The sequence below is a fragment of the Etheostoma spectabile genome, chromosome 22 (assembly GCF_008692095.1).
Source record: "Etheostoma spectabile isolate EspeVRDwgs_2016 chromosome 22, UIUC_Espe_1.0, whole genome shotgun sequence".
Lineage (NCBI taxonomy): Eukaryota > Metazoa > Chordata > Actinopteri > Perciformes > Percidae > Etheostoma > Etheostoma spectabile.
The window spans coordinates 8,638,311-8,665,582 of record NC_045754.1 but is presented as its reverse complement, the minus strand read 5'-3'; the positions used below and the strand labels follow the sequence as shown (position 1 = coordinate 8,665,582).

Sequence of the window (27,272 nt, the reverse complement as noted above, 5' to 3'; positions counted from 1 at the left end):
CTAACAACCCCAGTGGAGGAGTGTGAATAACCATTCCCATGGTGGTGGTGGTGGTGGTGTGTGTGTGTGTGTGTGTGTGTGTGTGTGTGTGCATTCATGTGTGAATGTATTTCACAGATTCACACATACAAGGGATCCTGTTAGCTTTTGGAATTATTTATAAAGCCTGGCTTTTGTGTGGCGCTCTAAGTCCCTGTCTCCTTCCATTACTGCCTATGACTCTACCTGGGCTTCCTTCAGCCCCCAAATGCTCCCTCAGCCACCCTCCCAGCACAAGGAACTGAGTTTGGTGTTATATCTAAACCCTTTGCCGCTACTAGTTTCCTGAGAGAATCACTTTCTTTTCTCTCTCTATATATACTGGCTGAAGAATTGCTCCGCTGGAAAAATAGGATTCTTATTTAGAAAGTCATAATATGTGGATACAATCAGTACACTTCAGAGAGACACACAAACTCATACCGACCCATCCCATATGGCCCTAATTACCCTGTAATCCACGAAAGTTTTTTCTCCTCTTTTTCTTGCACGGACTGAGCACCCCCGCTCAGTCCGTGCAAGAAAAAGAGGGTGAAGGTTTTAGTGTGTTTGAGATGGTTTATGCTAATGTTACTTTTATTGAAACAAGCTGGGATGTGATTATAGTCCTGCTCGGTACATATGAGCAGCAAACTGCTCTAGTTTCCCCATCTCCCTCTGGCAAAGAGATCAATGCAAACCAGCTAACGCAGGGTAATAAGCCATTAGTACACACACTGTTGAGGAGATTTACATACATCGACCGGCAAACTGATAAACTAGGTTCCTTTTCCTAGAGGTAAGAATTATTGTGTGTGTGAGTGATTAACTGAATGAACGTGTGTTAACCATCGCCGGGTGATCTCTTCCCTCTGACTGCCAGTCCTGCGTGATAGGTGCCAGATTGTGTAGCTGGCAGCCAGGTTGTCTCTGCTTGTCAGGAGAGCAGGGTGGAGGAGGGGTGATGTGAGGATGATTACACTGTACACTGTTCCTCTGATCTGATTCATCACTAACTGTCTCTCCTGCAAAGGGTGAACTTATTATCCCTGTCTCAACTTCCACCATGGAGCCAGCTGCTCTCCATGCTTCCCAATTAACCCCAGGCACCCGTCAAACGCTCCAATTAAGGCCTCCTCCTCCTCCACAAATTTATTTGCCTGCGTTAGCGGCCCCGGTTGGGATGCTCGACAGTGCGGAGGGAAGTGAGTGAGAGGAGTGTGGCGTAGAGTGTGTTTGTTTAAAAGCTGTCCTAAGCAATGGTGTTACAGCTCCCAGATTTATTCAAGGCGGGGTTGCAAACAGCTGAAACAAGTAAATACACCCAGATGTTTGGCTTCCTCACGATCAAGTTGGCGGGCCTGAGGGGGCTGACTGTCTAATGACAGTCTTGTTCCTCGCTCTCTATGCTGAGGATTTTCAGGGGGCCATTTTGTGACTGTGTGCTTTGGAGTTTATGGGAAGTTTTTGCACTTGGCAGCGCTCTGAGGTTTATGGCATCACATTCCAGTGTTGTGTGCTTTGATATAGTCCTGGTATTTGAGTTGCGTGAGCCTTTTTCACTGGGTGAGTGAGTGAGTTTCTTCCAATTTCAAAATCCAAAATATTCCGCTGCGTGTTTCTGATGAGCAACAGCGTGTGTGTGTGTGTGTGTGTGTGGGTGTAGTTTTGCTGTAGGTGGGGTACAGGTTTTGAAGCTCTACCAAATCCTCTGAGACTTCCTGTGTGTGTATGTGTGTGTGTGTGTGTGTGTGTGTGTGTGTGTGTGTGTGTGTGTGTGTGGAGACTACAAGATGGCACAGAGGGATGGGGGGGCTGTGTGGCTGATATGAAAGTGAAGGGAAAGAGTTGTCTCTCGACGCTGCCGTTGGGAGAGCCGTCAAGGAGCTAGAAGTCTCCCGGACTCCCTCTGAGCTTCAGCTGTCTTTGATCTCACACCTCCACTGCCATATACTCCATACTACTCTATGGAACACACTCTCGCCTGCCGCCACTCCTGCAACACAAACCCACAGTTCACATGGATGAGACTCTTAACTTGTACGCTCCACTTACAGACCTACAGGCCAGTGAACCCATTCATAGTGTTGTGGTTTCACATGAAAGCATTTACTTTTATAACAAAGAGGTAATAAACATTATCAGTTCATTGTTGTTACCATTAATCCATACATCATTTGAAAAAATAACTAAAATGGCAGAAATAAGTGAAAAGTGCCCATTAGAAGATTCCAGAGGCAAAGATGATGTCTTCATTTTTCTGTCTTATAGTACAAAACCCAAAGATGTTTAGTTTACAATGATATAAAAACGGAGAACGTGCGACATTTTCATTTTTGAAGAGCTGGAATTAGCAAATGTGGCTTTTCTTTCAACTTTCAACTAAGCGTTTCAACACAAGGTAATGTACACACTCTAAATAATAGGTAATTTACAAAGCTGATGAAAATAAGTGCCTTTCATCACTAATTTCACAATTGTGATTAATTTTTTTCTGTTATTTTAAGACCAGCACAGCCACCTCATTAAAGGAATTCACTTTGTGCTGGGTGTACCCCTCTTACTCCTGTCCATCACTGACATGTTGAAATAAGGTTGGAGTGCTGATAGAGTGACCTTATTTTACGTTATTTTTCAACCACCCTGATTAAAGATAAGGAGAAAAGATACAGCAGAATAATTTTGTTTCTGCATCTGTGGAATGCGTGACCCAGTGTTACCCTTTTGGATCAGTTCCCATCCACACAGGAAGTCTAGCATTAAAGCAATGCCATTTCTCCCTTTTCTCTTCCTTTTCCCCTCTCTCCCTGCATTCCTCTGACTGACTGCGGCACATCTCAGGACAGCTTCATTCAGCATTCCTTTACATGCTGATTTGTTTGCCCTCCCCTCTTATTTTTTTTCTTCCAAGTCTCCCTCTGTTTAGGTTTGGCTTAATCATGCGAGAGCCAAACACCAAGACAACGTCATCTCATCCAATTTTCACCCCTTTAATGCGGTTTAAATGGCATGGCCGCAAGGGCCAGAATGGGAATTAATAAGAGCCAATAAAGCTTGCCGCTGGGGCATCGAGGCCAGTCTTTAAGTAAACATTATGATTTCTTGAGGGGGGATTCAGGGGCAGCACTTGATGAATTGTGCCGGAGCTTGGGAAGGGCTAATTTCTCACTTAGCTGTCCTGATGGGGCTAGCTAATAGGCCTTGCGTTGCCTGGCTGTTTATCTGCTGGCTTTATTATTGTGCATTATCGCGTTGCCCCCTGGCTGTTGTTAGCATTCGGCCCCGTAGACGCCAGGGCCCGTCATTAATCACATAGCAGCACTGACTCACTCTGCTCCAACACTTATCCAAATGACACAAAGAAATGAAGAAAGGGGAGATAGAAAGTAGGAGGGAAAGATTGAGAGTTCATGAGTGAGTATGCATGAAATAAATAGCCTAGATGCCAGGTGAACTTAGCCCCGACCACAACATTCGAGGTCGGGAAGAATCTATGTGTTATGAAAAAATAGTTATGAAAAAAGTGAACAGAAGAGAAGTCCAAGTGGGTAGACCAGTTTCACGATTACCCTGTAACCTGTTACAGAACCTGTTGCTCAAATACTTCTCTGTTAGACTCTTCTTCTGGCTAAGTGTGCAGACCTTCTGTCAAAGCCATACCTGCTGCCCTTACACTCACACAGGACCATCCATCTGCTTGATCCTTCTCTGAGCGCACGTGTGAGGAGGAGGAAGAAGAGGAGGAGGCAGCATAAGTTGTGTGTGAGGTTTTCATCCGTACAGGAATTTCTCTTCCTCTACTCATCCCCTCCCTGGGGTCCCTTCTCTTATTTATGTTATGCACACAGTGATCGCACTTGCATACTGAAAGACGTATAGAGCACCTGGTGCATCCAACTCCTACACACAGTGTCGTGCAGCATGGCTCACACATTCTCAAACACAGTCCCTCTTCTTCCCTGTGCCATGTTCACACACACGCATGCATTAGATAGAAACTGTGCTCTCAAACAATGCAGCATGCGGCGTAACATGTACTCTATCGCTGTGAAAGCACAGTGAAGGATGTTGTCGCACTCTGGTTGTGTCATCATACAGAGGGCTTTCTAAAGCCTTGTATGAAGAATGCCTCCACAAACACAAGACTGTTTTCACTGGAGATGAGAGGCCCACTGACAGGATACAGACCTCACTCACTTTTGCTTTACAGTTTGTGCCAGTTGCAGGGGCCACTCGAGTGGAAACCTTAGCTAAAGAGGATGCCTTTTACAGTCTGCTGTAAGAGACAGGGATTTTATAATAAACAGAATTTCAACTGGCTGTGTGGATACAAGCAGAGTTATAAAGTAGGTAAAAGTATATGCTAATAGTAATCTGCAAGTTCAAGGCTATACACTTTTGCATATAGTAAAATGTTTTTCTTTTTTTCCCCAAAGGATCGTCATTTTTGCTGAAGTAATATGTTGCATTGTTTGCTTGGCCCTCCATTAAATGGCTGAACAAGCATCTTTTCCTTCTTCTCAAGAATCAGGAAAAGTGACTGATCAAACAAAGGCTCCACATTCCAGCAGGGGAAGAAAATGAATAAAGTGGAAAGCAGGGGAAACCAATACCGCACAACTGGGCCACCAGTGCAACAAAGCTGCCTGCATTATCCATTGTCTCACTCCTCACACGGCCCCACTTGCCCTGACACAAGTGGCTCACAAACAAATGCAAAGTCAAAATAAATAAACAATTTAATAAGCAGGGGCTGTGGGGAAAACGCACATGATTTCCATTGTGGCACATGCTTTATTTTCCCCTTATCTACTGGGTAGCGAGTGCAAAAGAAGCATCGTGTAAGCATTACGATTACATCGTGTGGGTTTGTTACCCAGGAATGTAAGATGTACTCAGCTCATTCTGCTGTGCATCACACAGGATCCCTCATCAGCCTTCACAAGCATCTCAAGTAGAGAGGTCTGAGGGACCAAGTCGCACGCGAGGATAATCTTATTAGCTCCGCTGAAAGCTACGGATGGGCTGTGTTGTTGCAATGTTTGTCCTTGACTAAAAATATAAACACTCCTCATTTGCACAGGCTTTTTTTTCCTATTCAAAAATTGTGTAGCACACTTTGCTGTGTGCTGTTTGCTGTTGGAATGCTATTAAGATGCAAGAGCTCAGGTGTAAAGATGAATTAAAGTCAGGTAGGTCTTTTGTAAAACCTTAATGCAAAAACTGCATAAAATACAAGTTCTTTTTTTTTCCATGCAGTATTCACAAGATGCTTTACTGATTCAAAACATGAATCAATAAATCATCTCAGTAAATGTGTCAACGTTTTAAAATGTGGCAGTAAAAAGTGGGACTAACACATCATTGTTGGATGATATAGAAACATGTAAATGACTGACAATCTGAATAGCTCAACCATGTCACAGTATACAAAAGGGTGAGAAGGCCTAACACTAAACTGTTTGCATGCGCATATCTGGGATTTGAAATGTGTGTGTGTGTGTGGCGGGCTGTGACTAATTCCTGTTAAATGGCCCTTACTTGAGGGGCTGGTCCCCATCAGCTGTAGGCCAGACTTAGTGCCATCTGGGCACAATGTTAAGTTTCACTGAATGAGAGCCACAACTCACCAAATCCCCAATTCCATCCCCCTTCCCCTTTGCCTTCCAGGGCCAAGGGCAAGCCATAAGTGCACTGCAGTGTTGAACACAGCATGGAAACCTAAGTATGTGGTTTTCTCCATTGAGAGCCATGGAGTTTGGGAACCCCTCCTCAGTCAAGATTTTGAACCCACGACAGTCTTGTAACCACCAGCAAGCACTGTCTCCTTAAGGGGGCCTCATCCCCTCACTGACCTTATCCAATGCAAACACATGCAGCCTGAGCCAGCGCATTCTGTTTTCTTGCTAGATTCAGCTAATCTCGCTTAGGGCTTCAACTCCTCCTCCCTCTTTGCCCCTCAGTGTTTTAGTTATTCCAGCTGTGCTGGAGCCCTTAATGTTGTTGGCATAGCTGTTAAATGTGCAAAAACACACATCGTACATGCAGGAAAACATGTGCAGGCATGCAGGGGCACAGTGCGATGCACACACATGCAAGCACGCACACATGAACACACACACACACACACACACACACACACACACACACACACACACACACACACACACGCCCAGTCTCATGCTCCTCCCTTCCTCCATTCATTTTCTCCCCCTCTTATTCCACTTTTGCTCACAATCTCCCTCAATCGTCTCCATCTCCCATCTCTCCCCTCCCCTCTAACTCGCTGTGCTGCGGTGCGTTTGTGCCGTGTTGATAAGCCTAAGATAGCAGATCTCGGTGGTCGCTGATGTAATGATGATGAATGCTGTGGCGCTGCCAGTCTCCCCCCTCAGGGGGTCCTCGACACTGAACAGTCGCCCTAATGAAATGAACACAAATACAGTACCCCGTCTGTGAGGGGGGGTTGCCAAATCTAAGAAGACACTTCAAAAGTGTATATAAAAATGTCCCTCAGTTTCTGAGTGTGTGTGTTTGTGTGTGCCATGCATTTGCAAATGTGCTCCTAATGACAGAACGCACTGGACTAGGAGGTATACCTTAAGCAGTTTCATAGAATTAAGCTTTAGATGGAGCCTTTAAATAACAAAGGCGGTGATTTTTGATAGTGGTAGCAGCTGTTTAAGCTTGCATGAAGAAAAAGGAAGAAAATATGTTCTTTTTTTTCTATCAAAGGCAAAAGTTTATTTTAGTGTTCCACTTTGATGTGTACAATTTGCAGATGACTTTCAACTCGGTGCCTTTGTCATCAAGGCGTATAATTTATGTTAAATTGATTTGCTTAATGTGCTTATAAAATAAGAATGTTTTTTTTCTGAGGGAACAGTCTGAATTGTGGTATTTTAAACCTGTTTAATCGCCTCCCTTTCTGTGTGGATGGATTACAGTTGAGCACAAATAAAGATACACCCTCTTTCTCTCTTCTCTAATTGGGTGTAGGACAGACATTTCATGGGAAAGGGTTTAATATGAAATTAACCCTTATTTTGAGTAACAGAAACCAATGCCTAGTTTTTGTGCCAGGCCTCTGTGACACACTGCTGATGCAGGTAGTCCCCATACAGATGCCTCGGATTTCTCTGCTGTCTCATGTAAATGTATATAGAAATCTGATTTCTGCATGTCACTTAGTGTATCTCCTGGTTCAAAGTGTTAAATAAAAACTGACATGACATTCAAACTAGGATCTCTGTCCTCAGATTTTGGAAGGCTAAGCGTTATTTCTGTATTGCTGTAAACACAGATGGAAGTGTCTTTGTGCAAGTGAGATTCTAAAAGTTTTTAGAGATGGATTGGTGTGAAAATGAGCAACGCGAAAAGCAAGTGCAGATACAGGAACATCTGCAGGATTGGGTGTGGGCGTCCAGGTCAGAGGGATTATGGGTGAAAAGGTCCTGCTTTTAATTGCTGCTTTGGAACAGTGGCCTGCCTAGTGGAACACAAAAGACCAGTCAGTCACGCTTCAGTGGATCGGACTTGTGAATATTTGCCTGACTAATGGAATGCCCCACTTGATCCTCACCTCCCCTACAAACCCATATTTGCTGCCCTTGCAACCCTTTTTTTTTAGCTCTAGTCTGACTCACCTGGGGGTGACAGGAAGACACACACAAACATGTATGCTCGCTTCACATGCAAAGCATGTTGGGAGCTATTCAGTAACAGCTGTAAAATAGGTTCTCTCCCTGTTCCTTTTCCCTCCTTCAAGTCCAGTCATTAGAATGATAGTTACAAAGAGGGAGACTAAAAAGTTTTCTTTGATCGTGCTCCTTCTGCCGATGAAAGTGAATGAGTGGCACCGATGATCAGTTCTCATAGTAGGAACTTACAACTATGCATGTGCAGAGTGCAGATGTACATGCACCGCACATATTCTAAAGATTAACCCACTCATGCTGAAAAGAAATGAAAGCATTCACTCTATCAAACACATGCAGCAGTGATTTGAGATGATATCTGTGCAAGTAGGACAAAAATGTCTTTGGTTGGGGATGACGGCTACACATGTATTCATGTGGGAGTGATTGGGAGGACAAGCTCTTGTTTAATTCTGTTTTGATTGGTAAGGCAGTAATTGCATTGTGTTTTTTTTCCTTCTTTTTTTGTAAGCCAGCAATTGCTTACAGATGTTGTTGTCGGGTCAAAATGGATGACAGACTCTGGTTTTTCAGGGGGTTGGGGAAAAAACAAACAAAGCGCACAGTGTTTGTCTGAAGTTTACCCCTCACCACTTCCCCCTCGCCTTCCCTCCTTTGGGAGTTGGTAAAAATCAGCTCCCTCCCTTCTCTTGTAGTTTCAGCAGCACTCCTCTGCTTGCATTATAGCTGACTTTACTGCTGGCCTTTGTATCCATGCATGTTTATAGGGTGGAGGACAAATAAATAGTACAGTTGGGTAATTTGCTGGTCTTTATTGGAAAGAAAATGTTAGTCAGACTAAATATTTCCAGTAATTAACCATGAATTATGGAGTCTGACTAAAGACTTTGTATTTGACCAAATTAAGCTGTCCTGTACTTTGTGTAAACGAGTGGTTGTGGTGTATCACTGTGTTGTCTCCATAATCAGAGACCTCCATGACCTAGATAGAGTTGAGTTTGTAGACAGCCTCTAAGGTGCTGAACCCCTTCTAAACCCACAGACAGTATTAACTTGAACCACCTTTATTCTTTGAAAGAAAAATTGCCCGGCACCATGATATTCCCAAAAGGGCCTTCAAACAACCCTTGTTTTTTCAGGACTGTGAATGTTTCTCTCTCTGTGGTATCCCCTTAAGGTTTTTCCTTTCTCTCTGGAAAGACTGCTAGAGCAGGATTAACGGTATATCTACAAGCTTCTATTCTGAGATATAAAACCTAGTCAGGATGTCCTGCCTAGCTATGTTTATAGTTTTTTTTTGACAAGAAGTCAGAAGTTTAGTGTGACATAGTTGAAAATAAGGAAAGCTACATTTTGGATATTTGAACCACTGTTAACAGAGAAGGAGATCAGCCTCTCGACAAGCAGATCAGAGCCCAGCAGGTTTGAGTTAAAATAAATCATGGTGAGCTGGTGGATTGACCCATGGGCATCATGAAAAGGGAGGATTGGATCTGAAGTTTTTCTCACAAGGTTCTCAGTGTTGAAGTCTTTTCTAGAGGCACTCTATTGTTAAAATGTTTAACTTCAATCAAGCAAGAAATACTTTATTTCTAAACTTAATGCACAAATCAAACTTCGATTTTACAAGCAGAGAGCCAAACTAAAATTGTCTTATGTGCTTCATGTCTTTCATTCACCCGTCCTTTCTCCGTTCTTCTGCTTCTCCACCAGTTATCCTGTCTTCATGAGGTGTTGAGGAATGAGAAATCGCCATGGAAACCCATTCCCAGGCCATTTCAGCAGCTGAGAAGAAGAAGAGGGTGGAGACCATTGTGGCGACCAAGGGCTCATCAGCGCGCAATGACATCAGCGAGAAGGCGGTGGCCTCCAGCACCACCTCAAACGGTACGTGTCACCTCTAACTGCCGCTCTGTGGTTAATGTAAATATAATTTTAGTCTTTTGAAATACACTCAGTTTTGGAAAGATTGGTCCATTAGTCAGCTTACCAGTAAAGTAATGGGAACATGGAGCCCAAAAACATGAGTGACAAAGTGATAAGTCACAGGTTAAAAAATAAAATCACAGCACAGCTGATATTCAGTTTTTTTCCCCACCTCAAATCATTTAAAAAATAAACCCAGTAAATGATAATACATTTTAGATTTCCAGAAGTCCAGCAAAAACTACCCTTGCTGAATCTACACCTCAAGATCAAATAAGAGTTGAGAAAGTTGAATTTCTCTGTGAAAGCTCAAGTTGGTCACATCTGTTAATCATACGTCATCTCTAACTTGTGGATAAACATCTATTTGTATCGTAAATGTTTTCAGCATCTCATTGTCGAGGCATTTTTTGATGTTTTCCAGACCTCTGTGAGCCAGAGACAGAGGTGTGGCTACCATACATAGCAACATATTTGATCATAGGGGTAACTGACCCACTGGGAACGAAGGAATGTTTTTTTTGCTTAGGCTCTCATTAATAAAAGATGAAAATGACCAACTTCCAAAAACACAACATAAGATAAGATAAGATATACTTTATTGTCCCCTAAGGGAAATTTGTTTCAGACTCCGCAGCTTTACAAAGACAACACAAAATAAAGGAAATAAGCATCTCTCAGCACCAACTCTCATGCAACACAAACATGCTTTTATATACAGTACATTAGACAGATACCTGTTTTGTAAGCACATTAACTACTCCTTTCATTGGCACTTTGTAATTGAACAACCCCGTCGGCTGCATTCTCTACAATAAGTGATAAGTGATGACAGCCTTAAGATGTTGCACAACTAACACATTGCCAAACCCCAAAAGCTTGCGTGTGACATAATGCACAACTTCAATAGTACATTATTTTAAAGATCACACAATCTTTATTCAATATACTTCTGTTTGCTTTCCCGCTGTTCTTGTGGTGAGTCACATATAACCCTTACTGGTAGCAAAACGCTGGCATGTTTACATAGCAATGTCTTCAACACATGCTATTAAAAGCTTTTTGGATCTTACAATTCATCAATCCTGTCGTCATTCAGCTTTTCATTCTTAATTCAGATGCTGGAATGAGAAATATTAGATGGTAATTCTTTTTAATTTTTTGCCTGGAAAGCCTTGGAGCATTAAGCTAAACTCATAACAAAACCAGAGTTGAGATCACCATGGCCTAAGCTGCAGCTGTGCTCATTAGCAGTGAGAGGATTTTGAGGTTTTTGGGTATGGAGGTTTGGCTTTAGTAGCTGGAGATGGTGGCCTGTCAGGGAGTTTTCTGTCACGCCCCATGGACTCTGCTGATTTCAGTGATCATCCAAAGTGTGAAGAGGAGAAAGACAATCGAGGAAAGGGTAAATAAGTTGCTGTGACTTGCTCCCCATATGGGAGTTATCCCAGGAAGTGGGTATGGTAATGCATCCTTAAGCATCTTGGGAACACTCTCACTCTTACTCATTCCCAGATGGCCAGCACTGTTTTATTAATTAAAGGGGCAGCAAGGAAAAAAAAGTTTGTTGTGGAAAACGCATGGATGTAATTTGGCTCTGTGATTGTGGATTTTTCTTCGTAATGTGCTGGTAATTATAGCTCTGAACAGCATAAGGTTTGTCTCCTACACCAACTCAGCCACGTCAGACGATACACTACAGCTTTAAGCAATGTTGAATTCCCTAAAATACAGTAGTCTCACAATTTGACGAAGGGAGGGATGATAGTTATCTGCAGAGAAAGGTCCCTTTTAGATCCCAATCTCTCCCTCGTGGAATCAGAAGATAGCTTACACATTCTTTGTGTTGTTATAATTACAGCACATTCCCAAGTCGCCCCCAGAACTCATAACCTCTTATCAGGTGTAACCCTACACTCGCCTCAACTTTAACCCCCGCAGCCCCTACCCCACCACCTTTATCCAAACAAAAGGTAATTGTGAGCAGCTGTGAAACCCCAGTGACTGGTTCTCCTTAGGAAGGCCCGGCTAAATATTTCCCCCCGTCAAGCAGAGCAGCGGCCCCTGATCTCAGCGCAGCTGAAACCCTGTGGTGCGCCCGGTAACACGGTGCTACGATAAGTTGTGAAAAGTGAAAAATAAGTAGGGGTAGGGGGGTGTAGTGGACTTTGCCGATGTTAAGCTTTCCAAAGCCATTTTTGCTTCCTAAAGAATTTGTCTGTGACTGGGATCAGCTTGCAAGTAGGTATTGATTTGATCTGATCTGTTCTGATTAGCAAACTGCAGTTTTGTCTGGTAACTGATTTATCTCTAAAATCTTCACTTTAAGTGCACTACGGGGATAATTCTCCTCCACTCTGTCTTCCCCTATTTTTCCTAGTCTGTAAGTTTTGTCCAAGTTGAGCAGGCCCAGAGTAATTATTGAGTCCTAGTAGAGCGTTCCCACATGGTTGGCTAAATGGTGGCTTCATCCTGTGTGCCATTCATCTCTGTGCCCCCTCCTCTTGCACTGACAGCTCAAAAGAGCCGACTGTGCCACAACAATGCTGTGATTGGTGCTCTTTAGGAGGGGTTTTGGGGGGTGCTTTCCCCTCCCACCCTCATCATTCGGCAGGCAGGTGGACCACAAAGTCCCCTGATTCTTTTGTTGGGTCCCGGGCAAAAAAAAAAAAAAGATGTCCATGCTTCTTTGCTGAATAAATCCTGTCGTCATGGGATAATTTGCTAATAAAAAAAGGAGAAAAAACAGGGTAGAGGCGAAAGAATTGGTTATTTGCAAAGGAGAAAAAGAAGGGGAAAGATTTCTGGTTGGTTGGACTTTTATGATATGGGTGCTGCTGATTTAAGGAAAGAGAGGGAGGTTAAAGGAGGGGAATTGAAAAATGGGGAGCAGAACAACTGGATGTAGTTCAGAAAATTGTCAGGGAATGCTGATTTAACATAACACAGCCCCTGTAAAGCAGGTTATGAAGCGGGTGAGTAGGGACCTTTTAATGGTCACACAAGTTAAGCCTTAAAGGGCAACAAATGTTAGGCTACGTGTAGGTTACCAGAGAAATCCCTAAGCAAAAGGAAAGCGTGGCTAAAGTGTTTAAGGAAGAAAAAGAACACTTGACTGCTTTGAAGAAGAAGAAAAAAATCTCCTGATGGTATGAGAAGGAAGAATGATACAGAGAGAGAGGGGAAGAGATAGAGGAAGAGTGAGGGGCCACCTTCTTTTTAAGGAGCCATTTAAATGATCAACAGTAAATAGAGGGGAATGTCATCTGACAGAAATAAAGTTCCCGTTAACAGCGGGGATGGAAAGTAATTTACAGATACGCTGTCCGCGCCATCTTTGTGCCTCCCAGATAAGGTTTCATTTCAGAAACGGATAGGAGACATTTTCACTTACGGGCCCCCATTCTGGGACACCTGTGATAACAGCTTGTGGACCCCTAATTGAAAATGGGTTTCAAAATGGATTTTCACTTTTCTTCCACCCTCTCCCCCCCTCCTCTCCATTCTCTCCCTCCCTCATGACTAACCCCCCTCACCGTCAACACCCAGCTCCATCCCTTTTTTCCTTGGCGTTCCTTGTCGTTGGCAGAGGGAGGCGATATTGGAAGGGCAGGGAGGGAGAAGGGAGGGAGACTTGGGGGAAATGGAGCATTGGGAGCGGATCATCCCTCAGCCCGTGTCACAGCTATGACAGGCGCGTGATCCGTCTTATTAATGAAATCATTGATCACTTGATGGGACTCATAATCAACTGTTTCTCCACTGTGTCCTGCCCCATCTCCTCCTCCTCCTTCCTCCTCCTTCCTCTTCATGCTACCACCTCTGCTTTCCACTTTGTATCCCTGTTTTAGCCCCCTTAAATATGATCCAACCTTTTTTTTGTAACTGAAGACAAAAATGATTAATAAATACAGATAATTAACAAGAACACCCACAGTCTGCCTGACAATGTATGCTGACAAGTGATTCAGGGACTCTGATGGCAATTTAAAAATGACAACAATTGCAAGAAACATATCTGTTTACGTCCCTAAAATGGCCCTTTTGTATAGAGGAAACAAGTTGGTAGTTATTTTAAGAAATGCACTTTGTCATCTGTTTTTGTGCTGTATGTATTTCATGAGGACCAGAGGAGGAAGCAGGGGCCCCTCTGTGTTGCCCTACTCTGGGCTCTGCCTGTGGGGGCTAATGAGAGAGGACTGATGGAGGGATAAGGGACCTCATGGGAGCTCTGGCTGGCCCACGGGTCAAACAGCACAATGGAGGAGGCGTTATAGAGCCTGACACACAACCCCACGCAGGAAAACTGGCTTTTAGTGTCAAAAGACCTCTGTATGGTACATAAATAATACATAAGTTAAGTTATTATGTAAGCAGAAATACATAGAAGAAAATACAAATGTATCCACAATAGGATAGAACATCATGAGGTTTCAGAGACATATATGTATTAAATTTAAAATCGACCTGTAGATTTGGGTTTGTAAAGTCACACAGGCCCCATGTGCACACTCTGTGGATGTGCTTTGCCTTTACTGGTGAGCCATAGCCATTTCATGGACCTCTGCACTGAAGGCAATTTCCTGCAGCAGCAGGGGGACAAGCTTTGGCAGAGCCACCTCACAGGGGCCTGAGGCGCAGGATTAGCTTAGCCTCGCTGCTACTCAGGGCGGAGGGGAACCTCAGCTGCCCAGCCCAGTCCAGCCCAGCCTGGCCTCTCTTGTCTGGCACACTTCCGCGTTCCCAGATCTGCCTGCTGGGGCTCCACTGCTCCTTCACTGCTGGAAGATGCATATAAGCCACTGCCGCAAGACTTTTGCACGCTGTGGAGATGGCGCCAGAATTCAGCTGTAGTGGAATTGCATCTTTGTTTTTTTTTTGGTCAAGGAATATCCAACTTGTTTACCCTGGTTGGTTGAGACGGCATTTAACGTTGAAAGTCAAAATGAACACTTGAAGGAAATGAAGATTCAGAAAATTACATTGTTTTTGTAGTTTTGGTAATCATTTGTAATCAGTTTTGATTTGGACTCACCAAAGCATGTGCTGATGTCTGGTGACATATTGGCACAATGAAGTTATACAGGGAAGTAAACACACTCAGTTAGAAAATCAGACATGTAAATAAGACCACCACTTTTTTGGATGGGTAAAACCAAAAGTGAGCAAGCCTGAAATATCAGTCCATTATTACACGTGAAAATTGTTCAGATGAACAACCATGGTAACAGCAGCTCTTACCATAGTTGGTAAGACCTTGCTTTTCTTTTTCAAACAAGTTTGGCAGCCTGGAGTTAAAAACCTGTATGATTGGGTTTCTTGGACTTCCGCATTCCCAGATCCTGACAATTACCTTTGTAAATACAGTGGTATTTCAGATAGAGATGGTGGCCAAAACTATAAAAATATGACCCAAGTTGTAACCTATGTTGTAGTTGAATTTTTCCTTACATTTTTTAATTCTAATATGTTGTGATAGTTCATGCTGATCATTTTCACTGACACGCTGAGAGCCAGAATGGCCTTGGAGTCAGAGGTCACCCGAGTCAGAGACTCCGAGCCAACGAGCAGCCTCACAAAGACAAATCAGCCTGCCCTGTGTGGAAGGACGGGTAGGTACATTGGCCAACATTGCCTTGCTACATCCCAGCAAAACTGCGGTCCGGCCAGATCTTATTCCTCTAAAAGAGGGAGGTGCAGGGGCTACCACTGGCCCCATAAACTCATAAACCCGTAAAGTAGGGGAAACAGTAGTTGATTATTCTACCACTCCGTCCATTTGTCGGTAGGCATCAGTGGCCTCCCTCCTGCCAGGAGGAACAAAGCTGGGGTGTCCTGACCCTGCCAGGAGGATTTATTGTGGTATGTTCTTTTCCGCGTCCTCTCTGTTTTGTTCGCTCGCCCACGCCTCCTTACCACAGTTGGATTCTTGTTGAATGGGATGAAGTAGCAACTAGTGGCCTTGCCACCAGGGTTGGAGTTTATATGAAAGACAACCGGTGAGCTCATATTTTGCATTCTGTATGCATTAAGATACTGTGATCTACAAAAGAAGTTTTCTTTAAGATAATCTGCATTATACGCATGTTTCATTTTTTAAGTTGCTTGTAGCAATATAAGTATAAGCATAAAAGTATTAAGAACGTTAAAACAATTCATACCCTAGCTCATTAATAATTGATTCTCTGTGTGAAAAACAAATAATATATCATTAGATTTAATATACGTTTTATGTGTACATTACAAATAATAAATTACAGCAGTTTTAATATTTATGTCTTTTATGTGCTTTCCCCCTCGTCAGTACATTGGTCTTTCTAACATGTTGAAATAGCGGCAGCAGTTGTTTAAAATGATAAGTCAACATGACATTTTTAAAGAAATCATTGAGGTAAATATAAAGAGCATGCATTATAGTTTTAAAGATACAGCATGTGAACTTAGTTGGCTGTGTCAAAATCACATGAACGTTTCTATCAAAGTCTTTGGTTCATGTCCAGTTAAACAATTCTTCTTGTCTGGAGCCTGAAACGTATTTTGTTGTCTGGAGCTGTGCATGCAAGTATGTTTCAGGCCACTTTTCGCTCTCTGCTCAAAACTCACTGGATTAAATCAAGACATGCTTTCAGGTTTGAGAGAGCAAAAAGGCCATATACCCCCTAATCTCTCTCCCCTGACCTCCACACCCTTTGGGCCTTGACTCTCACCCTTCTCCCTGCTCCCCCTCCCCTTTCACCGTCCCAACTCTCTCCCTCACAGTGCGAAAGAGGAGCTAGGATCAAAGGCTATAAACCATGGCAGTGATTTCTGGTGATTGATTAGAAGCAGAGGTTGAGAAGCAGCAGCTCTCTCGCCTCCATTCTTCCCACCCTCTGGTGCTGCGTACGCACTCTCTCAGGGCTCTCGTAAATAGCTCAGGCTATAAGTGGGAAAAGAGTTGCCACGATTGGCAGACAGAGCCCAGAAACACATCCGTGCTGGGGCGGCCAGGCCAGTTTTTCAGCTTCTTCCTCCTGGATGGCAGGGGGGTGTCAGTTGATAAGAACCATTTGTTGTCTTGCTTGGATCTGGGGAGGGACAGTGTAATCCCCTCGCCCTGGTCTGTTCACAGAGCTGGAGGAAAAGAGCAGAGGCGAGGAGGAGGAATTGATTTTCAGAGAGAGGGCATGCGGAGAATTGAACTCAGATGTGTAGCAGAGACAGGGTTTGAAAGAAACATTCTACTTGCGGGGAAACACATGTCTGTAGCTTACAGCAGAGGGCCGTGCAATTTGAACTTGAGCAAGTCCTTCTAATGTTAATCAATTGCATAGCTGTCTTTCACCATTCTCTCCCCGCCTCCGCCTCCTCCCGCTGTCCCGAGCCCAACTCAGCCTGGAGGCCTCTTGACAAGCAAGTTGTCCTCTAAAGGCATTTTAATAGGCCATGCACATTCAGAGCCATTGAGATTGATACTTGAACCAACGCTCCCACAAGCATGCTTTTGCACAGAGACACAAATACATATGCACCTCCCTCCGTCTTTCCTACCCTGCCTGATCTTACCTGGAGCTGTGAGGCTAATGATGTTCGGAGTGTGGGCCTCGCAGCGACAGCTCCAGTCCCGGGGAGATGTGTCTCATGTCAGACTTTGCGCCAGACAGACTCCAATAAGGAAAGGGGGGCAGCGGTGGGGTGGGTGTTCTTCAACACAGCTGGAGTGAAGCCAAAACTAAAAGTGCAATTCTCTGAAGGTTTTGTTTTTCCTCTGTGGTATTTACAAAGTGATTGAGCGCATGTTTGAGTGTCATGGAGTATCTCATTACGCTTTTAAAAGCTTTTCATCCATCGACATGCTTTAAGAAATGTACACATGCGTTGCACACTGTAGATACTCAGTCATGTGTGCATGCAGACACATAGTCTCTCATTTTCTCTCACTTTCCTTGACGGCACCAAGCTGTACACAAACACACACACACACACACACACACTTGGTGCAGCTGGAGGATGGGCCGTCATTATTAACTGTTTGGCGACCTCATGACTTCATCTTCGGTGCTGTCAGAGGCGGCCCACATTATGTCTCCGCTCGCATCAATGGGCTCTTTGTTCTGGCTTGGCTCTGGAGCAGCTCAGCATGGGGCTGCGTGAGTCCAACAGTCCCACTGCGGCTCTGGGGGGGGGGGGTTAAGGATGGATAGAGGGAGGTAGTGAATAGAGAGAGGGAGGGAGTGTGCGGGAAAGGGATGAGGGGAGATGGAAAGAGATTGAGGAGATTTGAGAAAGACATGGGAACTGGGAGAATGAGGGATGATATCAGGAAACCAGGAGTGAGTAACAAGAGGTTAGCGGGAAAAATGTTAACTTAAATGCAGAAGGTGGGATGTAGTGAGGTGAAAGAGGGGGAATGAAGGATGAAGAGGGACAGGATTCCTACAGGCTACAGGTGAATCCTAAAGTCGCCTAGAGTATTCTTTTACTATGATGATTTTAAACACTGCTCTCCTTCCATCCCGCTGAGTCAATATGAACATAGGATTATGAAGGCAACATGTCAGCTGAGCTGCACCGGCCATCCTTGTGTGGAATGTGAGATTAATGGCAAAGTAATGCAGAGATTAGAGAAGGAGGCGAGAGTGAAGCGGGAGAGGAGGATTGGACTGGCGGGAGTGACAGGAGAGGTCATACATGAAGAGAGCTCATTACTGAGAGGCGACAGCAACAGAAGGGGAGAGACGTAGAGAGTAAGGAAAGAAGTGTTGAAGCAGGAGATAAGACCAGAAATACTAAGGTTATTAGGTGATTTAGGAAGATACATAATATGTGGGCAAATAGAGGACTGTGTCCCATGTGTGGACTGCAACTTTTACTTATGTGGACTAAATAAAACTTCTTATGTCATTATACCATTATCTGGCTGTATCCAAGCTTTCTTTTAACATTATCCCCAATGTTCCTCAATATAGAAACTTGAGCTTCTCTCTGATAAATAGTTGTTACAGCAAATATCACAACTTTGTTTCTAAGAAGTCAGTTTGGTATGACAAATGTCCCAGAAAGTGACATCTGAAGGTGACCTGATGTCCATTGATTGGATGTTTCAACGTTGTGACGTGGACAGTCCATCATTGACTTTTTAATCACAAAATCTGATTTTGTTTCAAGGTAGTTGCTCATCTTTTACACTTTTGACTCAACAGAAATAATTTCATGCCTATGCAAACCTAAAAAATCTTGGACACCACAGATATCTCCTCTCTTTATAACATACAACATACATTCAGTGAGCATGTAAGGACACATTGACCCAACCTGTGACATACAATACAATTGCCCCAGCCACTAGTCCGTCATATTGTCTAAACCTGTAACTTTCACACTGTATTATGCCATTCATTGCCATACAGAGTCACTTATGTAATCATATAGAAAAGTCTGGTGCCTTTTGCTTTCCCGCACTCACCTCCAGCCCCCTTTCCAGCAGACAGTGGTTAAGTCTGTTTGGCCAACATAGCTGATCCTCTAATCTGCAGAGCTTTCCCTGCCTGTTTCAGACACTGTAATGAAGGGGTCTAGGTCTCACCTGTATTTTAAGGGGAGAGGGGTGAATAACACCCTGTTTATTAAGCGGGCACTCCTATTCATATTACACGCTGGGGGTGGGTGAGGGTCAAGTCTAGGATTTTGTTGCCAACCGTCAGCCGTAATGATGATAGGATGTTGGAAGACAAATGCTGATTGAAAGGTTCATAGAGAGTTCTTTGTGAGGTGATTTGGCACCTTTCAGGTCTTGATGACAAATAAACTGTGGAAAATGAAATAATGTTATTTTAGATAATTAATGTGTCAAGATGTAAAGGCAAAAAGTAGATTCAATTATTGTTTGTTTTTTAAACACTAGGTGACATGTGTGTGCAGAACAGCCCCTCATTGTGGGAGCAGAGTGAAGGAGTCAGTTGAGTTGTGTTATTTTATGGCATTTTGCTTGTAGTTTGGAACTCGGATTGTCATGCTCTCTGGTAAAAAAGACCTTATGTCCAAATGTGACAGGTTAGAAACTGTAAGCATTACCAGCTGCAGAATCAAAGGCCCAGGCATGTTGTTCATTTAACCCAAATCCGTCACACTCATGTGTAGCCCCTGATTCAACTTGTAATGTACACATTCAGCATTAGGCAGTAGACTGAGACTAATGTACACGTATGAATGTACATTTACTCTCAGCACCTCTTTACCTGCAATATGTCAAAGGTTATTTACTATGGTTGCCAATATATATTGGCTGGGGTGTGTACACCACACTAAGCTGGCTAAATTCTAATCTTTCTATTTCAGTTTTATTTCACTACATACTGCCGTTTGTGTCAACTGTAAATGAAGATTTTCAAAAATTTTGAATGGATAGCTATGCCAATGACATGCATTTCTATGTGAATGGGGAACTGAAGCCCTGTCAAGAGCGTGTCAAATCAACAGGCGGCAATATAACCCTTACCCTAAAGCCATGTTGGCCAATCAGAAAAAATATTACTGGAAGGCTTCCTGGCTGCATTAATGCATTGATCACTCTGTAGTGCTTTCGGTTGCCTCTGGTCCTCAATATAGTAAAAGAGTGACTGTACATTGACGTGTAAACATGTAAAAAGTAAAGTTAGCAAGGTTAGAACCAGCACCATTTTGGGCAAGAAAGACTGGCGCACACTCTGATGTCACAAACCAAAAACTCAATTTTCCCTGTCTACGCAACAAGACTGAAGAGGGATTTTGAAAATATTCACTCTGGTTTTCCAAAATTTCCGTTTTCAGTGACCTAAAACGTGTGTATGTGGGTTAAAGGCCAAAGCACATCAAAATATCTATGTACATGTGGACCGAGACCTTTATGGAAAATGAAATGTCATTCTGGCTTTCACACTTAAACATTTTCAGAGCCTGCTAAGCGTAACCGTAGTGTTGTTCAAACACGTTTTTTTTGCTGAGCTGCCTAGCAGGTGCGAGAATAGATGAGCAGCAACCGAGCAGGCAGTGAATTAGACAGACAGATCTGAACATCCACTGGCCTAATCACCACAGAAGAGAGAGGGAGCGAGAGAGAGAGAGAGAGAGAGAGAGAGAGAGAGAGAGAGAGAGTCCACTCTGGACTTAGACGTTCACCAGTCATTGATAAAGTGCTTAGCAGCAGGAAAATTAATGAATCCGGCCCGACTGGGAAAGGGGGTTTTGGTTGTTGAAGGGGAGGGAGAGGAAGAGGGGGAGGAGGGCTGGTGTGCGGGGGAGGGGGGGAGGGGGGTAATCCTGTTCCAGCTAAATGGCTGATCCCTCTCATTCCTTAGATATCAAATGTCAAGAGTTAAATTAGCCTGCTAGCCTCAGATAGGAGTTAACATGCTTTTAAACGGGGCGGGGCGCTGCAATTCCTGCCCCCTTTGGGATGGCGGGCAGGTGCCTTTGAAGTGTCTAATTATCCAGCTCCTAGTAAGTACTGGCTAACTAACTTAATGGGGGCCTCTATGCCTCAATGCAGTTCACAGTTATGCACTTAAACACATGTACCAAAATGTGAGAAAGCACATTTTTAAACAAGTAGAAACACATAGTTTACATAATACAGGGGACACATCAGCATGGCCCTATAGTTTGATAAGTCAAATGAAAGAACTTTATGATTCTATACTGTCAGGTGGGATACATCCGCAATTGAGTTTTGGATCATTTTTGATGTGCTTGAAATTACTGTATTATTTTTTTCTATTTTATCCAAACTGTTGGCTCCGTGTTTCTTTGCTTTGGCTGCATATCCATTTCTCTTGGCGAGCCAGTCCTAATCTGAGTGCCACAGACTTGGTCCGGATCACTCTGGTGTCAGAAGTGGGATTCCAATGCTGAGGCCCAGTGGAAAGCTGGCCCACTCTGGTCTCTTGGGCCTTATGCCCAGATTCACCGTAAAAGACCCACTATCCCAAACGGACATAGTTCTGCCCTAGTCTGCCCTAGCACACAATCAGTTTATATTGTTACAGAGGACAGTTTAAATAACTAACAGGTTATACTTGATCATAGCTGGCTTGTGACTGAAGCAATGCTTATACAGTCTATAAGCCAATCAGAGCACTAAATGGCATTTTTTTTTAGTTTTGAAGCCTTGATCAAATGCATCTCTTGGTGTTTGATTCCTCAAAGAATGCAGGCCAAATGTGCCCTTTGAGTGTAAAACCTTAAAAGCCTATGCTATCCAGGGTCATAAATGCATCTGTGTGCATTTTAGAGTCAGGGCTTTCAGCCCTCTCACTGCAATGCTCATTGCTCCCTCACAATGTGGGCCTGATGAAATGGTAGTGGGGTTTCAGGCTGCTCTATGGTGGGCCTGTGCCCCTAATGGGGGGATAAGGGGTAGCTAGGGGCAGGCGGAGGCATGGCATGAGACAACCCTGCTGTGAGGCTGATTTGAGGTGAGCGAAGGGAAGAAGGAAGGCGCCAAGCAGGCTTTGATTTGCCCCTCCCCAGCCCCGGGGCCTGGAGGCTGGGGCGGCAAGATGTTGAGCTCTGGGTGCGTCCCAGAAGACCCCTGGCGGCAGAGAGAACAGGCCGGGACTGCGGGCTGTGGAGCAGGGGGGTGGGGCATGGGCTGCTGAGAGCCAAATTGAGATGTGGGAGTCGTCAAATTTTGCCTAGATGAATATTGAAGAGGGCATTTGTGGGCGCTGTGTGGGAAATCAGCTGCTCACAAAAGACTGCTAACCAGGAGAGGGAGCATCCTGACCTGCCCATACCTCTCTCTGCAATTCATCAACACATCAGTCACAGGCTGGTGGTTAAATAATGTACCACTGCGGATTCAATTGGCCGAGACAGAGTCAAATATGAGCGCAAAGTTAAACGAAGTGAACTTTAAGTGTGCTGAAGTTCTCCACAGCTCTGTCAAATAGTTTGACTGGGGATTGTCAACTACCCTGCCCACAGCTATCAGGGTAATGACCTGATTATGCCTTCAGACATTTAGAAAATTTGTTTGTTGAAAGTCACCCTTTTTAGGCAGATACAGGATGCTCCATTAGCACTTAGTAACCTTCACATAATGCAGAGCTGAACTCTGTTGTGGGGAAGGTGCCCGGCTCCTTGTGGCACTCAGCCCGTCAGCCAAGAAGTTGATCAGAAAAATACCTCACACAATTGCGTTAATCTTCTGTGCTCTTGTTGTGTTGGGTTTGGTGGAGTTTGAGCGTTCTTTCTCCTTCCCTCATCTTTCAGCCTGTGCTAATCGTGAATGATTCCTTCTGTCTATAGCGCCAATGCCAGGGCCGGTGAATCAGGTACATAAGCCTAAGCCGCTTGGAGAGGTGCTCTTATTAAACTCTAGCCAGCTGCTGGAATTTTTCTTCCCCCTCTCATTGTTAATAGGGGAGTCTTGAGTCTTTCCCGGGAGTTGATTTGCAAGAGAAAGAAAAAAAGGAGCAAGAGATTATTGCACAGGAGGAGAGGAGCTTTGAAGAAGTGTTTTGTGATTTCACTGTATATCCTCCACTCCACTCTCTCCTTGTTCGCTCTCCATGTGCTCCCCAGCCAAAACCTGTTTGTGCCCCTGACAACAGTGCTTTGAGAAGTTCAAAGGTGGAACACAGCATATGTCTGGATTTGGCTCAGAGGTACAACAACACCTCCGATGTTTAGGCTTTCAGGAAAGGCGGTAATGTAGGGAAAGAGTTGCAATGTGCAATGGCCCTTTGTGCACCCCTGAAACATACATGTCCCAGTTTTAGAGACTCTGACTGAGTGCAGGCCGTAGGGCAATTTAGATGCTTGAGAGTCAAGGACAGATTGGCATGTAGAGGAACAGCAATCCTTGTTTTTAACCTCTGTCTCCTGAAAATACCTTCAAAAACAACAAGCCAAGGGTTTTGTTTCACTTTTCATTTCTTTGAATTGCCTGGGCACCCTTAACTTTAGCCCCCCTTTGCCCAGAGTCCAACTCTCAGAGGAATTGGCCCCACTCCATCTCTCATTATCGCTTTTAAAATTTAATTTTGTCATTGCATCCACGCTCTCTTTTATGCCGCCATATTAAAGGCCATGCATAGGGTTTTCTCTGAAGGTATTCGCACCAGAGTTTAACAATAGAGACCCCAGACAAGGGGGAAAAAGGGAGAAACCCAGGCTTTAGGATTTAATGAGTGGCTTGCTGGGGGTGAAAGAAGGATAGAAAGCAAGTGAGGGAGAGCAGGAGAGAGTGCATTTGTAGAGGGTTAGAGAGAGAAGCAAGGGAGGAAGAATGCAGGAATGGAGCACCAGGTACCATAATAGTGGCAGAAAAAGCTCCTGAAATACTAGAACTGGGGCGTGTGCTCTGATCAGGACGGCAGTGAGCACAATTACCTTCTTTTCAAATCCTTCAGTGACACTGCGGGAAGAAGGAGGACTTTGAAACTTGAAAGGCAGGAGCCTGCTTTCAACCTCAAACGCGAGCAGGAAAGGGCTCTGAAATTTGTTCAGTGCTCCCTATCCACCATTAGCTTGTTTCTTCCTCTCGCCTCCAGGCATTTAAGCGCTTTTTGAAAAGATGTTAAGAAATTCAATCACCATAGAGAGAGAGCGAGATAGTTCTTTTTTCTGTTTTTTAGAGAGGCATGCTTTCCTCTGGTCCACAGAGGACCGGCCTGCTGCTTTTGTATTGGGCTGAATAGACTTTGCAAACTGGTGGAGGACTGGATGTGGCAACCATGGGAAAAGAGAAGAAAATAAAAGCGGAATGAAAAATTAGGGAGGGAAAATGGGAAAGGGTCTGTTGGGCTGATGGTCAGAGATATAGGAGTGTTGCAGGGTTGAACTTTTCAAAGTTGCATGTGTTTACCTGTGTCTGCTCTGTCTCCATTAGCCCGTTTTTTTTTTTTTTTAATTTTGTAAAGATACAAAAAGTTTCCACCAGCAGGAACCGAAGAGAAACCTTACTTAAGACTTCTGGTTCTCGTCTACCAGTTTGAGGAGGCAATTGACCCTTGGGCTGCTGAGTGTTTGTTTAACAATTTAAGGTGCTATAAACTGAAATAATGAAGCCCCTTAAGGTGGTAGATGGTAGAATGATGAACCCCCTCTGTGGGCTTTTCATGGTGACAGGAGGGGGATGGTGGGACTGTGGCACTGCTGGGATTGAACTAGTCGCTTGACCTCCCTTGGAGGAGAGAGACATATCTAAATAGCAGTGGGAGTGGAAGATATAAAGTAAGAGGTAAAGAGAGTGAACAAGACAAATTCAAATAGTGAAACAATAGCAATGCAAAGTATATTTTCTAAAGTAAGCAGTTGAGTCTTCAGTGTCAGAGTAGATTTTTGTAAGTTTGTCAGAATATGTCTTAGGCTATAGACCTCCTAACTGCTACACTATCTGAGGCCCTAGTGATGAATTTATATTTATAATACATCAAATATCTGTATGAAAGTAAGAAAAAAAGCTCATAAATATGGACACAGTTTTTGCTTCTCCAGATGTAATGCTAGATCCTCTAGATGTGAAAGAGTACACAGAGGAAGCACACAGCTACATGCTCTACCCTTACTGTAGCAGTGCTTGCTCCCAGCGTAGTTTACAGTCTTGACTTCTTTCAGTTCATGTCAGGAGATGAACCCAATTCCAAAATCCCTTTATGTTAATATTGCGCTTTGCAAGAGCAGACCTATTAATCCAGCTTTAACCGTATAAGTGCCATTATTCCTTTAATAAGATCACTGGCTGCGCAGTATAGGATTAAATACTTATATCATAACTGACACTGTCATTTCCTGCGGATGAGAGTGGCTTGCCTCTCTGGCTGTCAGTTCCGCGTTAGGAATCTTTGAATCTGCTGCCAGTGCTTTGCCGATGCACGGCTGGCCCGAACGCTGGTAATGGATGTGGGAGAGAGAGGGGAATAAAAGAAGGACCCGTGGGTTGCTCCTCTTGCTCTCTCTTCATCGACTCTCTCAATTTTATTCTCTCTTCCTGCTTCTCTCTTAACCTCCCCCCTTTCTGATCGCTTCTCTTCTTCTGTGAAGTGGTACAGCATTATGGCGGTCCTCTTCAGTGCTTAAGGTAGTGCTCTTTAATCTGGCCCTCTCGTCTGTTCTTAATTGGCAGTTGGATGCTGTTGGGTTGCAGTGCATAGTGGGGGAGCCTTGCACCGCCAGGCTGCTAATACAGAACCTCTGGCGCCAGCACAACAGCATTTTGCCAGGCTCTCAGTGGGCGACATTAACACAGGAAAGAGCATTGGAGTAAACAGATAACCAACAGTTTATGGTGAAATCATAATTGCATATAACCGAACATGGTGACCATTCTGTAATAGAGCTTAATCTGACAGCAACAAGTAAAGCGTCTCATTGCAAATTATCTAACAAAGTACAAAACATATGCAGGCTTTTTCTTAGCCTTCATGAGTGTGACATGCTATGCCAGTTTGTGAGCTAGTCCATATAGTATCGTAGAACAGAAAAGACTAGGTCAGGAGACTAGCTGACCCTTATACATGTCAGTTCAGAGGTCCGGCCAAAGGTCAAGGGTCATGTCTTTCTGGTGGAGCTCAGCCATTGAACTCAACTCAACATTTATCCTCTTTACCCAGCATGCCAGGAAGCTTTCTCCAGAGACCCCACTCAGCCTAATTTTTCCCTCAGAAAGACAGATTTAGTTTGAGAAAAGAGAGTCAGAGAGAGTGGGGAGAAGGAAAAAAACAAGAGAATGAAGGATGCCGGGGTTGATACAACCCATGACGCTGGTTAATGAACTGCTTGGAATGCAGACAGAAATTTTCTTAAAAAAAAATAGTAAGATAGACAGTGAGAATTTAAGCACAGATTTTTTGGAAACTGTGCTAAAACAAGAAGTTGGGATTTTTTCATCCATGGTGTCCATTTACTCATACACCATATGCCTCTGAACTCCCATATCTGGCGACAAACACAGGCACAGATTTACGCTCATAATGGCCAGTAGGTTTTAGGTGTACCAAGCTGATCTCCTGCTCCTTCGTTCACTCGCGCCTTCTACATGAACTGACTTCCCTATAACGTCTGTTGCAGCTGTGTGTATGAAACATAACCACGGGAGGGAGAAAGATTCTCACCCTTTGCACCCGACTTTGATTCTTATATTTGCTCATAATAAATCAGCAGCTCATTGTTTTCCATTCCATTAACATTAGATTCTCCTTTCTTTCTATCTATCTACCCTTTGCAGAAGACGAAAGTTCAGGCACGCCGTACCACCGTGAGAGACGCAATGCCATCAGCTCCCAGGCTCCCACATCTCGTGGCGCTGACCGAACCGTAAGCGAGGAGCCCTCCACCTCCACAGACGAGCGCCCCTCCCTGCTCAAGAAGGAGCTGCATGGTTCCCTGCCCCACCTGGCTGACCATGCCCTGCCGTACCGAGGCACTCTGTTCACTATGGACCCTCGCAACGGCTACCTAGACCCACACTATCGTAAGTCGTAAATTGTTGTTTATTTTGAAAGTGGAAAACCTGTAGATTTAAGCTCAAGGACGTTTTTTTCCTCACCCCAAGCGCTGAGGCCAAGTTTGTCTCTTTACTGTAGGTGACAGGTAGAACTGCCTGATGCTTGATCAAATCTGACAGATTAGCCTCCCTCTTAGGTTTACACTTGCCTCATCACACACACACACACACACACACACACACACACACACACACACACACAC

At 44.1% G+C, this 27,272-nt stretch overlaps 1 protein-coding gene across 1 annotated transcript in view; it reads left to right on the top strand.

The window, feature by feature from the left end:
- Window positions 1–27,272, top strand: part of gli3 (GLI family zinc finger 3) — a 90,337-nt gene that overhangs the window by 7,227 nt on the left and 55,838 nt on the right. Inside the window, exons 2-3 of the mRNA XM_032503403.1 lie at window positions 9,390–9,563; window positions 26,791–27,036. Of these exons, the coding sequence (XP_032359294.1) occupies window positions 9,431–9,563; window positions 26,791–27,036 (379 nt within the window). The 5' untranslated portion in view covers window positions 9,390–9,430. The remainder of the gene's footprint in view (window positions 1–9,389; window positions 9,564–26,790; window positions 27,037–27,272) is intronic.